The 22,199-nt window shown below is 41.0% G+C and overlaps 1 protein-coding gene across 1 annotated transcript in view; it reads left to right on the top strand.

Moving 5' to 3' along the window:
- LOC136882428 (xaa-Pro aminopeptidase 1) overlaps window positions 1-22,199 on the top strand; it is a 277,746-nt gene that overhangs the window by 211,279 nt on the left and 44,268 nt on the right. The window contains exons 2-4 of the mRNA XM_067155073.2: window positions 3,260-3,471; window positions 9,675-9,948; window positions 17,190-17,306. Of these exons, the coding sequence (XP_067011174.2) occupies window positions 3,260-3,471; window positions 9,675-9,948; window positions 17,190-17,306 (603 nt within the window). The remainder of the gene's footprint in view (window positions 1-3,259; window positions 3,472-9,674; window positions 9,949-17,189; window positions 17,307-22,199) is intronic.

The raw sequence follows: 22,199 nt of genomic DNA, 5'->3' as shown, positions 1-22,199 counted from the left end.
TGACTTGTTTCAAAAGGTATGCTGCTAAACCTAAAATGTCATTAGTGCTGTTTGCACTGTGAACCTCAGAACTTAACGTGTCAACTTTTTCAAGAAGCACTGAAATTTCATCCAAGTCCTTTACAGACTGTGGGAAATGAAAGTTACCAATACTGTCTAATTTTATGTTCTTATAGTATACACTTAACTCCAAAATTTCATTGATAACTATAGAACTAATTATTTCAGGTTCAGGGTTCAACACAATTTTAACTATTACTATATTTACACCTCTGTGAAGTATGTCCCATGATTCACCTACATTCAGATTATTTAACTTCTCTTTCAGGTCAGTGAAATTAGAAAATGTTATTCTATTCTTGTGTAAATTATATTCTACTTCACTCTCCTCGATTGCTGCCTGGATATTTTCATTTTCTCTTCTCTTCAGGACCTTCTCGATACGTTTTTGAACTACTCAAATACGCTGGGCAATTTGGCAAAAGTGAAGGAACAGCACTGGGGATAAGTCGTGGAACCTTCAGTGGTAGAGTTATAAGCTGTCCATCCTCACAGTGGAACTCAGTATGTTTCCTTATTTCGGACGGATTAAAATGTAATTCACAAACCTGCAATTACAGACAATCAGTTAACCTAACCTGAACGAATTTCACCATACATGTTAGAGGTTAGATCCCGTCTAACCTAATAGCCATTTTTTCAGATATATTATACTACCATCTCTTGATTATATTAATATATGAACACACTATGAAATAAAACATTTGCGAATAAAAAATGCATAACCTAGTATCTAGTTACTTACCACTGAATACTTCGTTGGAACGAAATTCTCGCGCTTTATTGCACATATCCATTTCTTTTTTAGATCTTCATCTTTCGGAAATCTAAAAATCTGTACTTTGCTATTGGCACTGTAGTTTCCCCTACAATTAGGCACACAACACTTGTAGACCATTATTGTTTTTTGTATGACAAAATTACGGATCACTTTCACAAGGCATTGCCTCAACAGTCCGCCATTTTCCTTTTAATCTCGACACCATGCACAGGCCTTATATCTAGGTGGTGTTGCCTGATCCAGACAATCCACATACCTCCCGTCTTTCCTCTCGTCCTGCCCGCTGTCTCCATATGCAGCAAATCTTGCTCTTTTGAGTCTTATTTCTTCTTCCTCATGTTTCGGTACAATTCGTCCCTTCATCTTCGTTCCATCTTTCACCTCCTTTATTTAATTGGGTCATGTTCTCAAGCTCAATATGCTTTTTGAATCCACAACTTGCTTCGTACAGAAATGTTGAAATTTCGTAGAGCGCCGCGCGAAGTTTATAAGCGTGCGTCTAAGGGTACCGAGCTCGATAGCTGCAGTCGCTTAAGTGCGGCCAGTATCCAGTATTCGGGAGATAGTAGGTTCGAATCCCACTGTCGGCAGCCCTGAAAATAGTTTTCCGTGGTTTCCCATTTTCACACCAGGCAAATGCTGGGGCTGTACCTTAATTAAGGCCACGGCCGCTTCCTTCCCACTCCTAGCCCTTTCCTGTCCCATCGTTGCCGTAAGACCTATCTGTGTCGGTGCGACGTAAAACAACTAGAAAAAAAAAGTCTAAGGGTACTGAAACAGCCAGTGGCATTTTTGAAAATGTTATGCAAACTTTCTACGACTGTACACAAAATGTGACTCATGCATTGAGAGGCTGGTACTGGTGCGATTTGTAACAACTATTATAAATCCATAATAAACATGTACTTTTGTTTCAAAACATGTCATTTTAATATAAATATGCTTTATGGTCGGGGGCCAGGACCGAGATATAATATGTATGGTCATTTGATTTTCGCAAAGGGAAAAGTGTTTTTTTTTTTCCTCTCAGAATGTCTTCAGCTGTCAGATCCGTAAACCTCGTGAGGTATTCCCTGTTCTCAAACTGTACATACTTGCGAAAGTGCCTGAAAGAGATAGGGGGCCGAGGAACTTGACAGGGAAGACAGAGCCCCCTGACATTACAGTCTGAGAGGGAGGCTTTGCTGACGATTCACAGCCAACATGACGTTACTCCAAGAAAAACTTGTTTACTCTCGTTGTAGCCACTTTGAAGAGCTGGAACAAACACAAGCTCTGTGTCTGGAGGTAAACCAAGATGTGGGTCACGTGGCGGGGATAATGAAAACAAGAAGAACGTTTTTACAAATCTAAACCGTATGTGTTGACTTAGTGGTGCCACAAACACACATGCAGGTTATTCTTAACTTATCGTCCTCTTAGCGGATACCTGGACGATTTGCGCCGCGACGAATCTAAATTATTTATAATTTACATTAAGTAAATTCGCCATAGTATTGTATAATATATTGTACACAAGAGCCACTAAAGTGATAAGTTTACGTTACTTGTTTCGAAATTCTGTCTGTGCGTATATTTTGGTCATATCTTCCAAAATGACAAATACACACATTACTATTCTTATTATTCTTCGAATGATTCTATACACTTGATATTTTATTTGTAAGAAGAAACGGGTTTTCCCCGTGAAACGTTAGTAAAATGTTCGGAAAACCTTCATCCCCTCCTTAACTGCATGAGTTTGGAACCGGCAACACCCAGGAATTTCCCACACCATACCACCGTTTGGGAGACTCTGCCCATCAACCCACATAAAGTTCCATGGCCTCCTACAATGCGAGTTGAACAGCTGGTCCATTTCCCCCTATTATAAGGGCTATAAACCTGTTCCATCGCGCATAATATACGGGTTATCCTACTTTTCAATCCCCCTTTATTGTAGGGATTGTCGTACTGTTTATTGCCCCACTATTATAGTTATCGTACTATCGCATAGCCCCCTATTATAGGGGTTATCGTATTGTTAAATGGGCTCTATTATAGGGGTTATCCTACTGTTTAATGGCCCCTATTATAGGGGTATCCTATTGTTCCACGGCCCCCTATTGCAGGGACATTTCTACTGTTTCATGGTCCCTTTTATAGGTGTTATCCTACCGTTCCATTACACCTATTGCCTGATCACAGGTCTGAGTCCTTGCCCTAAATATCATCTTACTGTACATGCAGACGTTCCAGCACTAAAAAGTTAAACATGGCGATCATCTTAAAGGAACGAGTTACGACGCTCGACCACGTTTATGTTAATTTTCTTCTCTAACAAGTTAGATGTTTAACTTGTCTCTAATTTCCCACCCTCTGTTTACACTCGCATGAAGTATGGGTCGCTCTCAGAGTAACTCTTTCTTTTGTTTCCAGTGGTGCTGGCCCTGGCCACTGGGGCAGGTGAAGGGGCATCTGTGATGCCAGGACGTAAGCTGTGCCCGCTGCCACCGAACAAGGCGCCGCCTCCTGGGATGATCGACACCAAGGAGCAAGTGCGAGATCTCCGCTATGTTATGTCCATGGACAGCTACGAGCAAGGACTGCCCGTGGACGCCTACATCGTCACGTCCAACGACGAGCATCAGGTAAAGATACGGTTGTCTTCCAGCGTATTTGACAAGCTGTATACTAGACCTACAGTTGACTAGCGGTATGCCATATGCAGGGCGTTTTCCGCGGTTGCTATGATTGCTGCGCAAGTTTATTACTTCAGACAGGAATAATATTAATTTATTAAACCATGCATGCAATTAGGCCTGTGCATTTTCAAGCCAGAAGAGGTCTCGAGTGATCGTGGCAGGCCCATGGTTGTTCCTCGCTGCGGCACTGTAAACATTCTCGCTTCCTCCACCTTTTTATTGTTCATTTCAAGGCAGTTAGATGAATATCGAGCAGTGTTCAGGAGGAAAGTGATATTGTAAAGAACGCCAGGCCGTCCTTGTCACCGTCAGATTTAGAAACCCATCACAAGAAAGGCCTATAAACATCCCACTTATATTTTCTATTTCCTTGATACCTTCCGATTCTCTGTAGGCTACGACATCCACATCAGATTTAGTGCAATTCACTCCCACCCTTGCCGTTATAATTCAACACAGATGTTAATAACGATCGTTTATGCTCGACACTCTTCTCTTTAACGTCACATGATGAGGCATCTGTTATGTTGTGAAAGTGTTGTTTCGGGCCTGTCTCTCCAGCTCTCGTGTGCGCTGCTCCAACATCATGTGATACAGTGACGCTGACTTGGGGGGGGGGGGTGGACAAGGTGTTTTCTGCCCCCGCCCCAAGGGATCTTAGTGGGGCAGGGCACTATAAGTCCCATTGAAACGTGGAGTTTGGCTGCTAAGGCGTTAAATCTGGAGAAGGTAGTAGATGGTTTTATATCAAGAAATGAGATTAGAAAGCGGGCATTCCTTCAGAGAACTACATTTCTCAATGGAGACTGTTCTGCCTGAACATCTGATGGTAGAGCTTTCACATTTCGTATCATGAAATGCATAATATACCAGGTGTATAGATATGGCGCCAGCGAACAGTACGAGGAGTGTGAATTTGACACAGTCAGTTTGTTCGTCTGACATTAACCTACCAACACACACAAGTTGAGTCCGCCAAACACTAGCGTTTGTGTTGTATCGTTCAGTGATCATGTCGACGTTTGTGCCTGGAAAAGAACATCTGTGGCAGGCTTTGTCTTTCTTATTTCATCAAAAGAAAAAGGCTGTGGAAAGTCATCGTTTGCTGGTAGAAACATATGGTGAACACGCTACATCGATTAGAACATCTGAAGACATGGTTTCGACAATTTAAATGTGACAGACAGTGCGCTCTGGTAGACCACCAAAGTGCGAAGACGAGCAATTGCAGGCGTTACTGAATGATGACCCAACTCAAACTCAACGCTATCGCCAGCAAATGTTTAATTTAAATCACGCACTGATCGAAAGACGACCGGAATGGGCCAGACGACATGGCAAAGTGGTTTTGTTACACGGCAATGCGCCGTCTCACACAGAGAAACCAGTGAAAGACACCTTGAAATCTCTTCGATGGGACGTACTTCCACACCCGCCGTACTGCCCTGACCTGGCGCCATCTGACTATCACCTGTTCGCATGAATAGGGCACGCGCTCGCAGAGCAACACTTCAGCAATCTCGAGGAAGTTTGGTAATGGCTCGATTAATTGTTTGCCGCAAAAGACAAGCAGTCTTTCTGGCATGGTATTCATAACTTGTCTGAAAGATGGACGAAGTGTGTGGAAGCCGATGGCCAAAATTTTGAATTAAAAAAATTAATTTCCGTTGAAAATTACGTGTTTTTACTGCAAAACCCGGCAAAAACTTATGCATATACCTGGTACAGTACTAGGGCATTTATTCACAAAATTTATTTATGAAGCAAGTTCTATTTTTTTTTTACTTGTGATATTTTTTTATAAGCTTTGTATATAAAACATTCCTTCAGAATATTTATTTAAGAATGAAGTTCTATTTGTCTGTTTAATTGTGAATGTTACTGAAAACTCCGTACATAAAATTCGTTCAAAAATGTATTTGAGAAACAAGCTCTATTATTGTTTTGTTTGTTTGTTTGTTTGTTTGTTTGTTTGTTTGTTTGTTTGTTTGTTTGTTTGTGAATATGGTTATTATATAGGAATGTTTGCATTAATAGTTGTTCCTCATTTCACCTGCCTGTGTTCATGTTAATCATGGCCCCTCAATAATTACCCGAAGTCGAAGCGGCTGCTGTGATGTCATCGTGGCATTTTTCTAGGCCTACTCTAATCACTACCGCTTCAACTTTCAGGATATCCCTATTCTGATCCCTTGTCATGTCGACTTGGCTCATCTCCTTTATCACATCTTTTTCTTTTTCCTTCAATCTCTTCCCAATTTGGAGGTCCAGGATTATTCTCCACTCCTCCAATCACCGAAATCGCCGCTATCACTATAGCTAACAACAACATTTCACACACCATTTCAAAAGTAATTAATACCATTTTTCATTCCACATACGTGGTATTTTAAGCGGTCACTCCACCGGCCGATGACCGCCCTGTACTATCTGCGTCTCACGAGAAATGGCGGCAGCTTGTAGGTACGACATGAGTAACAGATACTAAAATAAGCTACAAACATTAGTCGAGCTCTCTGAGAGAGATGCGTGTTCATTATTAAACTGTTCATTAGGCAGTACTTACAGTAAATGTGTAACTAAAGCACTACCAGTTCGAAACTTCACCGAAGTTCACAAGAATCACCGCGGACGGAACCGATGTTTATTGTCAGGCCTTGAGACTTGAGATTAGCGCGTGCGCAGTAGCCGTGCTTACCGGGCATGCGCGCCACTTCTTGTCGGACAACCAACAGCTATTCTGAGGCGCGGTGTTGCAAGGTTCCGATCGACTTCCACGAATAATTAAGTTCGTTCAGTGAGTGTCAGTACAAGAATACCCACTGGTCAGCAGTAAGCCATTTAGCCGGCTTTGTTTTGTGGTGATAACGGGGTTAAGTAAACAAATTATTTAACGGCATTAACACATTTAATACTCATTTCCGAAACTAAGACGTATAAATACGCATTACAGGACAACTCAAGAGGAAGAAAGTGTGTGTCATTGTTAGCTCTGATGCTTTTAAGTTAGAACTCAGTTTTTACGTTATTAACTACTTCATTAAAAAAATTAGGGTAGAATTTGTGTACGTACTGAAGTTGGTCAAAGAAGAATATCCGTTAGTAATCATTACCACACCTCTCATTCGCTGTTTGCGTACCCCCTGTATGTAGGGGACACAGACAAAGAATACACCCACGGTATCCCCTGCCTATTGCAAGAGGTGACTAAAAGGGGCGACCAAGGGATGACTGAATTAGAACCGTGAGACTACTTGTAATTGGTACCACCACGCGAGGAACACCATGCATCGCCTTTACTTGCGAGTAGTACCACTATGTTACTGTTGGTACACAATAGGTTTGTGATTAATAGCAGCAGAGGGTGAATCAGTATGGGTTTTAGAATACTCGTGATTAATACCCACTATGTGAGGAACACCACGGGATAGTAACGTCTTTTTTTCTTTTTTCTTTTGCAAGTTGCTTTACTTCGCACTGACACAGATAGGTCTTATGGTGACGATGGGACAGGAAGGGGCTAGGAGTGGGAAGGAAGTGGCCGTGCCCTTAATTAAGGTAGCCTGCCCAGCGACTGCTGCTCAGCCCGAAGGCCTGCATATTACGAGGGTCGTGTGGTCAGCACGACGCATCCTCTCAGCCGATATTCTGGGCTTTCGAGACCGGGTTAATTAAGGTACAGCCCCAACATTTACCTGGTGTGAAAATGGGAAACCACGGAAAACCATCTTCAGGGCTGCCGACAGTGGGGTTCGAACCCACTATCTCCCGAATACTGGACACTGGCCGCAGTTAAGCGACTGCAGCTATCGAGCTCGGTGGGATAGTAACGAGTCGCTGTGATTAGAACCCACTATGTGAGGAACACCATAGGTTTGTGTTACAAGTGCGCATTACATTGCCTGTGAGTAATATCATAATGAGTGGAATGCCGCGATTCTACACTACTTTTGATTAGCACCGCAACATGACAAATACCATGATTCTACTTTCCTAGCGATAAGTACCATTATGAGGGGCGGATGACCTGGATTTTGGATCCCTTTAGACAGCAAGCATTATCGATTCAAGCTTGTGCTGTGGAAGGAGTCCCTTGGCCAGTTTTAAGGTAGTTTCTGCGAAGGTGGGGCATTGCGGGTCGGATCCGCTGATTATATTAAATTCATATTCATCCATTCATTCTTCATCATCACGTTTTGAATTCTGGTCAGTGGATGAGTTTTGGATTTTTAAATTAATACATTTCGTCTCATTTAGTACACTTAGGGGCCGATGGCCTAGATGCTGGGCATCTTTAAACAATAAGCATCATCATCATCGCTATTTCCGTGGCGAGCAAGTTAAATGTTGCAGATTCTGTCGCTCGTATTAACTTCTACTCTGGTAAACGAAATTACGAGAGTAATAACTAAAACAGAGGGCAAATTACAACGCATGTCACATAGGCCTACTCATTACGTGTTTACGTAAATCCTGATATGATAAGTTCAGAGAACAGGCATGCAGTATACTTAAAAACAAAGGCCTGTCTTTCAACAGCCACAATTGTGTAAAGAATGTTCTCAGCTACTACTGGTTCTCTCATGTAAACTCAGACCACCGAGCTCGATAGCTGCAGTCGCTTAAGTGCGGCCAGTATCCAGTAATCGGGAGGTAGTGGGTTCGATCCCTACTGTCGGCAGCCTGAAGATGGCTTTCCGTGGTTTCCCATTTTCACACCAGGCAGATGCCGGGGCTGTACCTTAATTAAGGCCACGGCCGCTTCCTTCCAATTCTTAGGCCTTCCCTATCCCATCGTCGCCATAAGACATATCTGTATCGGTGCGACGTAAAGCAAATAATAATAATAATAATAATAATAATAATAATAATAATAATAATAATAATAAATAAATAAACTCAGACCGAATGAACGGTGTCAGTACTGTGCGCTACGGCAGCTACCTCAGTTAAACTTATGTCGCGCGCGGCTGGTCTGCTTTAAGCTTCCATACAATATATATGAAATCTTACCTTATAAAAGATGCTGGAGTGTCGTCCTGCCTGGGTTGTACAGGCATTGTATCTGGTAACCACATTCTGGCTGACACGAGTGACTTCTGCCACTATAATGTTTCTGATTTCATTTGTAATATCTTCTTTAAGATCCTCCAATGTGTGAGGATTTGTTCGATACACTTTTTGTTTTAGTTCACCCCACAAGTAAAAATTGCACCCTGTTAGATCTGAAGAACGAAGGGGAAATACACCAGCACTGATTACTCTCTTTGCAAACACTTCCGAGATTGTAAGGAGGAGATCTTATGTTGTATGAGCAGGGACTGAGTGTTCTTCCGTACACTGGTGGAAGAACGCCGTCAAACTGTCATCTTGGTACCTCTCTGCATTTACTGTCGTCTCGCACTAACAGCACAGCAGTCTTCCTATCATAATGAGGGACTTATAAACACCATTAGGATTTTCTGCACACCAATAGCGAGACTGTTCACACGACCATTAAGATGAAACCAGGCCTCGCCCGACGAGAACACAGGCTGTGGGTCGAATAAACGATCATTCAGTGATGCAAGATACCACTCACAGCATTTCACTCTTGTGGCTGGATCAGCAGATTTCAAACAATGGGCCCGTGTATACCTGTACTGTTTGATGTGTAACAGCTTTGTAGCTCTGTGTACAGAAGAAACCGAAACCCCTACTTGTTGTGCTAATTATGTGAGTGATTTATTCGGCGACTGTTCAAGATTCGCACCAGTGTCAGCTAGCTTTTCCTCTGTTAAATCTTTTTTTTTTTTTTTTTTTTTACAATTACGTGTATCTGTGCTCGTGAAGGTGGCACTTCACCAGGAAATTGCTGAACAAATGCATCGCGTACCCGTCGAGCCGACTCGTAATTAAAATAATTTTTACATACGGAACTACGGTGTTGCAATGATAACTGTCTCACCATGTTAACAGCTGGCGACCGATGCTTGCCAGGTCGAACACGTGCAGGCTGCTTGCGGGCGTAGCGCAGAGTACAAACATTGTGCGTTCGGCCTGGGTTCATAGAGTATTATATGCACAAGTACAACTTAGACCGCCTTGGCGCGCTTTCTGCATATCGCGAAGGCAGTGATTTCAATAGTGATCATGGCCTCCTGTTTCAGAGCGAGTCTGTGCCGGAGCGGGATCGACGCTGTTACTTCCTGACGGGGTTCGCCGGCAGTAACGGGCTGGCCGTCGTGACAGCCACCAGAGCCGGCGTCTGGACAGATGGACGGTACTTCCTGCAGGCGGACCAGCAGCTGGACTGTCAGTGGGAACTCGTCCACACCACTGTAGCTGAGTGGCTCAGCGAGGGACTGGGATATGGAGCAAGAGTGGGCGCGGACCCCAAGCTGATGTCCAACTTCGGCTGGCAGACCCTAGAGGAGCAACTAGGTACATTATACCACGGCATCTCTAATTTATTAAATAATAATAATAATAATAATAATAATAATAATAATAATAATAATAATAATAATAATAATAATAATCTTTAAGCCTAATATCATCCAGTGGTATCTGAAGCTAGGTGTTGCACAAAAATTTTCAGTGTCACGTTTTTATGAGGAGCTTACAGAAAATAACGAGGAACTCCATTATCGTTAAGTAATGAACTACATTTCCATTGAAACTGAAATATAACCGATATTTTAAAAAATAGGAAATAAGAGCCTAGTTACACAGTTTAACTACAGGTAGTCCGTCTCTGTGGTGTAGTGGTTAGTGTGATTAGCTACCATCTCTAGAGGGCAGGGTTCGATTCCCGCCTCTGCGACGAAATTTGAAAAGTGGTACGAGCACTGGAACGGGGTCCACTCAGCCTCTGGAGGTGAACCGAATAGAGGACGGGGCGGGGGGGGGGGGTTGATTCCCACCTGTGCCATCCTCGAAGTGGTTTTCCGTGGTTTCCCGCTTCTCCTCCAGGCAAATGCCGGGATGGTACCTAACTTCAGACCATGGCCCCTTCCTTGTCTATCCTTTCCAATCTTCCCGTCCCCCACAAGTCCTCTGTTCAGCGTAGCAGACGTGGCCGCCTGGGCGAGGTACTGGTCTTCCTTTCCAGTTGTATCCCCTGATCAAAAGTCTCACGTTCCAGGACACTGCCCTTTCACTGAGTCCGATGGAAACACCAAACCTGGAGGGTAAACAGATTAAGAAAGAAATAACTGCAGATATTCTTACCTGACTTGATTTGAAAATTTGCCCTCGTGTTTTTCTCTGATGTAGGGGCCGATGACCTTCGATGTTAGGCCCCTTAAAACAACAAGCATCATCATCATCATCATCATCATCATCTTTTCTCTGATGCAAAATGTTGGGTGGTCCGGTATGGGATGTCCTAGCGGCAGGAGAAGAAATTGCCGTCGCGAGAGGAGGGAAAGCAGGCATGAAGTCATCTCCGCAGAATGGTGCAATCTAACTGGGCCATTTGAGGGTGTTTCTCGATAGGGGGCTTGCTGGTCTCGTGCAACACCCAAGGGAGTGGGGTTGTTGTTAGAACATAACGAAGGTGCGTGTGCGTGTGTGATGCGCGTGTGCTAGGACACTGATATAAGTGAATTATGTTGATATTCGGACTGCAGTACACTACAAAATCTTACATTCAAATACAGAACAAGAACAATACGATTAAGGTAAACAGTTTTACAACTCAGTTCAGTTTACGACCTACAATCAAACTTTCGAGACTTCTTAGAAGATAGATTGAACAGACCTATTGGATCTTCAGTTATGTCTCTGAATGTTTATTTAGTTTATTGTTAGTTTATGCTAATTTTCTTTTTGTAAAAATTCCACAGGGGGGTGTGTAACCCCCAGTAACACCCTCCCTGGCCGCGTCCCTGTAAACTATGAAGAACAAAGGTGAAATATTATAGCCTTGTCTAACACCTGTGACTCACTGTGGGCCGTTTGTCAGTGCCTTTAATTGCCCGTACTAATAAACCTATCAACCACCGTGAAGAATTATTTAAAACCTCAACGATTGCAACACTCCTTCTGGCGTCCTTGAAAGGCCATCACATGGCGTCAAACACACAGAAAACATTCCATCACTTTTGACATTCCTTTCAACGTTATTTAGTCATCTGTCTTGTATCTTGATGGATGGTGGATAAAAAAACACAACTCTTCATTTTAGAAAGTGGGTCATCCAAAATCAACAATCCCGTCTTGTCACAAACAGAACTGCAGCAGATTCAGAAATAACCGTAACGTAGGAAACAGGTTTCCGAGCAGACTTCAAGGTTCTCTTGCATTTCTCTGTGTAATTTACCGGACTGAAAGACTTTATTTTGTTGTCTTTAAGATATAGAGGTTTAAAGGGCACTTGCTCTGGTAGCCTCAGGCTAGACAAGATCCAGTGAATAGAAAGAGAAAAAAGTAACCTTACACGCCGTGTGGGGTCAATCAACACTTTGCGGTATACTGATCAATGAATGAAATACCTCCATAGTTGTTGTAACCCCTTCTGTTTCTTTAATTATACATAGGTACAATTACTGCTATCGTCCTATCAGAAGATATCTCACTCTCATAACTACGGCACGGATGTTTATGACACGGCATATTATTTCTTTATATTTTTTCCAGGGAAAATTCAACTTAAGCATGATTTTATCTACGATAACTAAAATTATGCAATTTTCACGGGTCATATAAAGTCATATTTTGGTTTTTTTTTTAACGTTGTTTGTCATTTGTCGGTAATTTTTCATATTACGGTCATATTTTCCGTAAATGTTCGTATTCTTGTCATATTTTAATCTTTTTTATTTCACTTTCGCATACCTGCTTACAGTCGTCTCCAAGACGGATTTTTCACATTTCCTAATTGTTGTCGTCAATTTCTTACAATTACGTTTCTTGGAAGTATATATTTATGTGAGTTCGGTGGGGGAAAGCTGTATAGAAAGAGACAAGTGCGTAGGAAACGACATCAAGATGAGCCTCAATTGAACTCCAATGACTTGACGTATTTTAAATATGCGCTCCTTTACCCGTTACAAGACAATGTTGCGTGAAAATAGAAGATCGTTCCTATGTGAAAACTTTAAAATGTATTTAATTTGCTATTGAAATTATTTCTGATCTTCTTCTTGTTCTTCTTCTTCTTAATCTGTTTACCCTCCAGGGTCGGTTTTTCCCTCGGACTCAGCCAGGGATCCCACCTCTACCCCCTCAAGGGCAGTGTCCTTTCTGATCACCCATCAAATGTGACATTTATTTCATTCTGTCCAGAGTTGAGCGGGGAATAAAATAAATTCAAAATACCGTGTAATAATAAATAATAATATTACTTAGGCCTGTTTCTTATTATTGAATGCACCGAGCTCGATAGCTGCAGTCGCTTAAGGGCGGCCAGTATCCAGTATTCGGGAGATAGTGGGTTCGAACCCCACTGTCGACAGCCCTGAAGATGGTTTTCTGTGGTTTCCCATTTTCACACCAGGCAAATGCTGGGGCTGTATCTTAATTAAGGCCACGGCCGCTTCCTTCATATTCCTAAGCCTTTCCTATCCCATCGTCACCATAAGACCTATCTGTGTCGGTGCGACGTAAAACAAATAGCAAAAAAAATTGAATGTGCTAGATTTTAAAAGTATATTTACAGTGGATTATCGTTTTAAGAGGTAGTACAATAAGGCAAGCATCCTCTATTAACACTAATCATAGAGAAAAAATGGAAGGGGTCCGACATTTTGAAAAACGAAGGTATCGGTCAAAAAAAGACAAAGGTCGTGAAGGGCGTCAAAATGAAAAACTTCCTAGCCCTCAAATGCTCTAATAACGTCGGAGTCGAGAAAGAACAAGAGTAGGACCCAGTGATCGCCAAGCACGCTCCCAAGTTCAGAGTCCCTGAGCCCCATTTTTATTCGCCTCTTACAACAGGCAGGGGATACCGTAGGACACCGAGGTTAGCCGGTTGAGTCCCGTTGGTCGAAAAATGTTCACCATCACAATGTTGGCCGGCAGGGTAGGCCTGCGAGATGTGGTGGTATACAACTATTTCTAATCATTAGACTCCGTGCCAAAGTCCTGGATTAAATTCCAAATCTCTCCGCAGTGCTCGTGTGGAGTGGGGGCATGTGACGCTGTTGATGGTGATTCGTCCGTCGGATGGGGATGTTAAGCCTTTGTGCTATTCGACAGGAGTAGGCTATGTGCCGGCACCAGGTTTCACCCCCTCCCTTCCTAATATCATATATCACGTCGTTCATTTTATCGCATTAACTCCTCTGATGAGGTTCACGTCAGGAAGGGCATCCGGTCATAAAAACCCGCCACGACAGATTCATCTCACCTCATACCCGACCCCGAAGAGGACCGGGCCAAGGGTTGGACAAACAATTTATTTCCAAGATTCTTTACTACAGTCCAGAAAGGTTTCCCCGGCACTTGATCAATCCTCACCAGGTTATTTCGGAAATCTCCCAATTCTGGAATTATATTTTGTTTTGTTAACAATCTGGCACAGCTTGTCCTTAATCTACGGTTTGAAACCTATTTTTAGACAATGCTTATTTTCCTCAGAACCGAAGAATAAATCGAAAGTGATTGATGAGGTATTTTCCTTATTGTCAATATTAGTCTCGCAGTATCCATAGTAACCGTTGACATGTGCTGTCATCTGCATACTCCGCCTTCTAAATGAATGTGTTTCTTTCCTTCAGTCGTGCAGGCCTTGTTGAGTCTTATCTCAATTGGCGAAAGCATGAGGCCTTGAGTTTCATTTTGTTTACGTCTGGGCATCAATCAAGCTTTGTAGCGAGCGTTCTGACTTGAAACGACAGTAATTCACAAACTCTCTTATTAACATGGATATGTTTTTAGTCTATTTGGAATGAGTGTCATCAAATTTTCCGACGCCATTGTAACCATGGCAATACGTGCAATACGTTATTCTGTGCGTTTTTGTGAGAAGCGAACACTGTTCTACTCCTTAGTCCAGAATTAAAATACTTGAACTGGCCGGAAAACGAACCCTTGGAATGAGAAACAGGTATGCTACTTCTATACCACAGGACTGGCTAATAAGAATAATAGGAAGAAGAATGGAAATAAAACCGCCTAGCATTTGCAGATGATTTTGCCATACTTTCGGAAAACCTGAAAAATGCAGCAATACAAGTCACTCTTGGAAGAAATAGCCAACAAAACAGATTTAAGCATTTCTGTAGAAAAAACAAATTTATTACAAATATAAAAAGAACGCTCCACAATTTCTAGTAACAGGAATTGGTCGAATAAAGAAGGCAAAGAAATTCAAATACCTGGGCCAAACAATTCATGAAAATGGTTTGGAAAAAATCCGCTGTAGAAGGAAGGATACACAAGATGGAAAGAGTATACGGTATAACTAGAAATATCTACAGCAAAAAATGTTCATCTAAAATCCTCAAAATAAAACACTACAACACAGCGCTCAAAGCGAAATGCCTGTAAGCAGGTGAATGTCTAGTACTTAATTACAAGTGAATACATTAGAAGTACTGGAAAGAAAAAATATATATACGGAAAATACTCGGCCCGCTAAGAACTACAGAACTCTGGAAATCAAGAAGTAACGATGACATATACCGGAACAAGGAAAACATTTAATGGATGTTATCCGCACGTAGATTGGCTTGTTCTTAGTCGCGTGTGTGATATAATTCAGAGTGGTACTGTGTTATTTTTATTGCTTTACGTGTTTCGTTACCGAATACTATTTTTGTTGTTAGTTAATCACTGGCTAGTTGAACAATTTTCCGTGTTTTATTCTTGAAGTGGACCATTAACAATCGGCGTAAAATAATACAAATGCCAATGTGGGGTACCTAGTGTTCTATTCTGTACTATAACATATCTGCCTTATGACCCGGTCAAAGTTTATCGAATTCCTTTGGGCCAATGCATGGCCAGACTACACTAAAGGCCGTGACACTGAAACTTGGCAACACTGTACTGTTACTCCTTGGAGTCTTACTTGTAACATATGGGAAGTTAACCTTCAATGATGTTTTCTCAAATAAAACGTTGCTGGAAGAGCAGTTTTCATTGGATACATATAAAACAAGGTGAAAATTGAAATAAATACGCCAAGGTAAAGATGAGAATAAACAAACACATGGTTACAACTAGAAAAAACAATACAATCCAATGTCCATCAAAATACATTTCTAACATTGGGAATCAAATTACTCCAGGGTCATCAGTTTCCTTTTCTTGCCAGAACTCTTAACCATGGCATCAGTATCATCAACATGTTTCGTGAAGTTGTTGATCAAATTTTTTGCAAAATAGGGCAAAGATAGGCAGATAAGTTAATTTAGAGGTTTTTCACAATATGAGCAGCACTCCCTTGAATCACTTACACTTTGCCTAGCAAGCTGAATCAATTCACATTTCTGATTCTTACTCTGAAAGAATGCTACTTCATATTCCTCAGAGATTAAAATCTGCATGATCTTATATATACTTGTACACACATTTAAGAGCAATTCTGATGGGACCGATAACGCACCTCTGTTTAAGCTATTAAACATGCAATTTTCCACTGTTTCATTTGATATGTTCGAGATACAGTACCTGCAACTAAGTTTACTGGCTAACTTAAAAGCTGCATAACCTAAAATGTAAATGACAGGAAACATGTTATCAAAGTCTACTTCTATTTCATTTACTTTCACTGGCACGCTGGAAAATTCACTGCATATATACGTTTCGTCAGTTATGTTCAATGAATCGGAATCTAATTCAAACATGTCCTTGCTTAAATATATTTCTTTATATTTTGCAGACCTTAATCCTAGGAAACACTGCACTCTTATCTTCTTCTCAGCTTCAAAAACTTGTTAAACAGATACATTATAATTGGCACCACACAACTGTCTATTAGAATCATAGTTGCTGGAGCACGAAGGAACACAGCAATGCCTTGGCATCTGAAATTAAGCCTAGCTTTTGTTGTTATTGTCATATACTGCAACATGAGAAAGCTCACCTTTGCCGTAAATTAATGCCGTTCCAGGATGCCAAATAGCGTGTAGGTTAATTTTTTAAACTATAACACATAAAATATCTTCAATATACTTCGAATTTTAAACAATGCCATCAAGTAAATTCGCGCTCAACACAAAATATAATGATACACCACGTTAGACTTCTTTACAAATTACGAACTCAGAAGTCATATGCTTGACTCCAAGCGGCGTTGTCGGATCTCCAATGTCACGGCCTTAGTAAAGTCCGGCCATGGCCAATGTGTTTTATCAAACACTCAGCGTATAATAAACTATGATACATCTCAGGCGGAGGTAACTATGGCAACGCAGCGCATCGTGTAGTTACTGCTTTCGCCACTCAAATGTCACTGCAACTCTCATGAGTCCAAGTATACATTTCTTCGCTAATATATCTTGGAGAAACTAGCGGAAATGTTTGTAAGAAGTAGGTAAAGAGACGAAGAAAGTTGTGCTTAATCAGATAAATCTGAAAAGCAAAAATAAAAATGTCTTAGTGTGTGAAACCCTCTTAAAAAGTTATTATTCAAATTTAAAAATGTATGATTATAATTTGTAGTAGCATTCATTGAATCTTGTCAATTGCTTTTTCTTTGTGCTGTAAATTTCATTGTGTGTACTTTTTGTCAGCTAGTGTCAACATGACTTTGGTGGAAGTTAAGGAGAACCTGATAGACAAGATCTGGACCAAAGGCAGACCAGCGTACCCAAGCTACCCGGCCTTCGTCTACAATATTTCTTATGCAGGTAAAGTTATATTTTATGTTTACCAGATTCCTCAAGCGGAAAACTGGGAAGCCTCCCGCAGTACATAGTGTTGTGGCATTACTGAGTCATCTAATTATCTTGGAACCGGACGTGATTACACTGACAGTTGAGCGGAAGAGACCGGGGTGGGGTCTGCGGGCACTACCGGTTCTGACTTCTCGCAACTCAGTTTTTTTTTTTTTTTTTTTTTTTTTTTTTTTTTTTTTTTTTTTTTTTTTTTTTGTGTTTCAGTGAGAGCAACAGCTATGTGCAAAGTGACGTGAGAGTAAGTGAAAAATAACAATGGCTCTAATTATTATTTTCCACATTGGGTGTTTATTTACGATTCGCATGTCCGTATATAACCCGCACGTTCTGGTAAATGATTATTTCGGGGGAAATTCGCAGGTGTTACAGAGTTCGAAGTCGTGGGGCAGTTCATAGATTAGTTAATATAATTTCGTGAAACGGGAAGCATTAATGATAAGAAGGAAGAAGATGGCGTACATTACTAACAGAAGAAAATATGCTAAGAAGGACTCCGTTAACCTAACTTTTTCAGTCTGTAGAACACTATAAACATTACACCTAAAACACTGTTAGCATACTTGAAAACATCCACACTATTAAGCAAAAAATGACACGTTTCATTCTCGGAAGAATATCAACAGATTCTATCAAATCAGACCTTTTTTAAAAAAATAAGTTGATGAAAATTCTTTAGAAATGTAGAAGCATTTATATTTAAATTTTGTTTACACCGTTTAGAAGTTAGAAGTTGCCTTAACGAAATGCTCTTCTCCCCTTGTTAGTCCAACAAAGATTGCAGTGCGGTGCAATGCTCCGTTATTGGCGTGAGGTCAGTTGGCCAGCCTGTGGGCAACTTTCCATTACGTCATGGTCCGACGATGTCAAAGGCTACTTTGAATTGACTTCTTCTTCTTCTTCTTCTTCTTCTTATTATTATTATCATAATTATCATCATTATTATTATTATATCGTACTTACATCACCTCGCTATGAAAGCAGACTCCGGACGGTGATAATGTCGAAATATGTCACATGACGCATGCAAAATATCACTGGGATGTCATGACCAATAACTTGAACACTCCATCATCCCTGGATTCACAAAGAAGTTGGGATATGATAAACACCCGTCGAATTCTTGGCTCTTTGATTCTGTAATGTCCATTAGATATTGATAGAGCACGACATCTTGCTCTTCAGGAAAAGAAAGCAGGCTCGTGACTTAAGACTCTTCCATCGGCCAATGCGGGTATACTTACGGATAACGTGTCATTTAAATTGCAGTCCGGCTTATGTCTCGGTTGCAAAATATGCCAGTCACATAAGTGCATATGTGGAGGAGAAGTCTACGTTTATGGCGTTCATGATTTAAGTTGCCCTAAGAGTGCTGGTCGATTTTCAAGACACTGTTCAATTAATGACGTCATCAAAAGAGCTTTTACATCTATCGATGTTCCTTCTATCCTGGAACAGAGTGGTATTAGCCGTACAGATGAAAATCACGCTGATGGTTTGACTTTTGTCCCATGAAACAAGGCAGATCTACCTTGTGGGATGCACCATCTCATTTGTCTCACACTTCCAAATCTGCTGGTTCTCCTGCGGAATTGCCCGTGCGCAATAAAAGGACGAAATACAGAGCAGTGACGGACAAGTACATCTTCGTGCGATTCGCAGTCGAAACGAAGGCTGTCAAGAGGCTAAAATTCTTGTTTCAGATATTGGCAAACAATTATCTGCAATTATTAGAGACCCTTCTTAAACGAGATTCCTGAGGCAGCGGGTAGGAATTGCTATCCAGCGTTATGGGCACGTTCCCAGATAACGCTCCACTGATCGAAGTTTCTATCTGGCTTCTTAGACTTTCGAGGCTGGAGCGAAGCACCAAGGACCATAGCAGAAAATCTTGTTTGAGTTATCTCTCTAATACTGTAATTGCATTATTTTTAATACATTTGGCAATAAGAAATAAGATGCTCAGAAAGTAAAATGTCTGATTGGCAGCAGTCATACACCGACAAATTATTTCACCTTTCCTCAGGTGGAGATGGTCAAATACTTGAGAAAACTGAAACTTTGCAGTTTCCCGCAAAGGTGACTGAAAAAAGTGATGTGACTGAAGTAAGTGCATTTATAAATATTACTAAGAAAGTAAGTATATTTCCAACGTAATGGGACTTTCACTAGGATTACTTAATTCAAGAACTCGAAAAATTCAAAGAAAAGCAGCTCGATTTTTTCTGGGTGATTTCCGACAAAAGAGTCGCGTTACAAAAATGTTGCAAAGTTTGTGCTGGGAAGACTTGGGAGAAAGAAGACGAGCTGCTCGACTACGCGGTGTGTTCTGAACTGCCATTGGAGAGATGGAGTGGAATAAAATTAGTAGGCGAGTACGTTTGAGTAGCGTTTTTAAAAGTAGGAAAGATCACAATATGAAGATAAAGTTGGATTTCAAGAGGACAAATTGGGGAGAATATTAGTTAATAGGAAAAGGAACTAGGGATTGAAATAATTTACCAAAGGAAATGTTCGATAAATTTCCAAATTCTTTGAAATTATTTAAGAAACGGCCAGGTAAATAAGTAATGGGGAATCTGCCATCTGGGCTATTGCCCTAAATGTAGATCAGTGATTGATTGATTGATTGATTGGATCCTCTGTGAATGGAGACGGTAGAACACCTACAGTATCCCCTGTCGGTCGTAAGAGGCGACTAAAAGGGCCCCAAGGGGCTCAACTTAGGAGCGTGGGTTGGTGACCACGGGGCCCTTAGCTGAGTCCTAGCATTGCTTCCACTTATTTGTGCCAGGCTCCTCACTTTCATCTATCCTGTTCGACCTCCCTTGGTCAACTCTCGCTCTTTTCCGACCCCGACGCTATTAGGTTTGCGATTCCTAGGGAGTCTCATTTTCACGTCCTTCGTAGCCCTTATCTTTCTTTGGCCGATACCTTCATTTCTGGAAGTGTCGGATCCGTAATCATTTTTTCCTCTCTGATTAGTGTTAACAGAAGATGGTTGCTTAGTGCTACTTCCTCTTGAAACAATAATCACTACCACCACCTGAGTCCCTTGGAATGAAACATTTTGTCATTATCATCCGTAAATAAATTGGCATCATAGAAAGCCTTCAGAAATTGTCGCCACTTCACATCAACAGATGGCAGCATCTTCTAATTTTATTACTGTACTAGGACGGTGACCAGGACGTATCCTATATAAATCCTCTTTGGCCAAGGAGCTAGAAATCACATCACTGTCCTGTCTTGCTCTATAGTAAAAGATCTTCGGTAACTTTACCGGCTACAACCAGAGAAAGACAACGATACTAACGATAGTATTGCAGTTGACCACAAGGCTGCGCCACCTCCCGTGTTGCTGTTAGCTGCAGCCTCTACTATTATTCCATGACATTGCCGGTAGATTTCGCTAGTAATTCTAAGCAGTTTTTTTAACGTTTGTAATCGCGGGAATATCAATTATTTCAATCAACTTCTTTGCTTCAGTCGTAAAGTGATTGAGAAACAGCACAATAGAATGACAAACTGATCGCGTTCCTGTACAAATAATCAATATTTACGCGAGTTCCTAACCTAAATGCTATTATTTAAATGAGCATGATTAATCTTGTTGGTTCTATTGCACGGTACATTTTTCAAAGTGTCTGTAATTTGCAAAATGAGATGCATATACATTGTTGATGAATTTGATCATAATAGGTGTTATTTATTCCTGTACTGGCCCATATATCGTAAAACAACTATTTAAAATCGAATGCCGGAGAGATCCGCCTTGCCAATTAACTTTGTTAATTAGTGTTATTAATTCATTAAGAAATATCTTACATGCTTCGAGAAAAAACAAACATTCTCTTCCTCAGTGAAATAAGCTTGACTTAACACAAAGTGTACTGGCAAGGCGGATCTTCCAGCATCCTATTTTAAATAGATTTTCATGAGATGGATTAACATGCAATACAGTAGAACCTTGATTATCCGAGACAATGCGGAGATTTGCGTTAAAAATAATTATGTATTTAAAAATTCTAAACATTATCTCTAGTGCTTTGTAAAAGCTAAGAATAGTGATCGCAACCTTTAAAGTTCGCTACAATACAGCACTAGCAAAGTTGCTGTGAATTTTAATTTTGTTGTAAACTCACGATTATGGCAGTCTGTGATAAAATGCATCCTCAGTTACAGTGGTTCTGCTTCTTGTATGTTCAGTTCTCAGCCCCAAGGCTGGTTGGATCCTCAACAGCTCTTCCATCAGCTGTCATAGATGGCCTAGGCATCACTGAGGAGGCGTAGGCCTACTAGGAAAATGAGGAGTGAGGTAGTTTCCCATTGCTTTCCTCACCGAGCCAAAGTTGCTATTACATATCAGTCTGCCAAGCCAACTGAAATTCATGCACCAACCGACACTATGAACAACATTTTCACTCCATTCATAGCAGGGACTGGCTGCATAAGGAATGGCATTATTAGCATCGCTCATACCTCAGTCACTTTCATATTGTCAAAGCCAACGATAAGACAGAGACAGATAAATGAAAGTAACAAAACTGCTCTAGTCTATACCAGACATAGTGCACTGTAATCACTAGGTCCCCCAGCAAAGGCATTCTGCTATATTGTCAGTAATGAGATGATTTAAGTACGGTATGCTATTTTCTACTGATTTGCATTATATTTTGGTACATTTGAAACGTGAACAAATTGTTGTGAACTCTCTGGAAATGACATGAGCCGTCACTGCATTTAAAACACTGCGACTCTTGATTATCCGTGCATAGATTACCCAGGCATTTTTTAATTTTTTAATGCAAACATATGCAGGTAAATTCTCAGTGTCATGCTGTTGGT

This window comes from Anabrus simplex, chromosome 10, assembly GCF_040414725.1.
Source record: "Anabrus simplex isolate iqAnaSimp1 chromosome 10, ASM4041472v1, whole genome shotgun sequence".
Taxonomy (NCBI): domain Eukaryota; kingdom Metazoa; phylum Arthropoda; class Insecta; order Orthoptera; family Tettigoniidae; genus Anabrus; species Anabrus simplex.
Note: the sequence above shows the minus strand (reverse complement) of the source record. Positions and strands in the feature narration are given on the sequence as shown.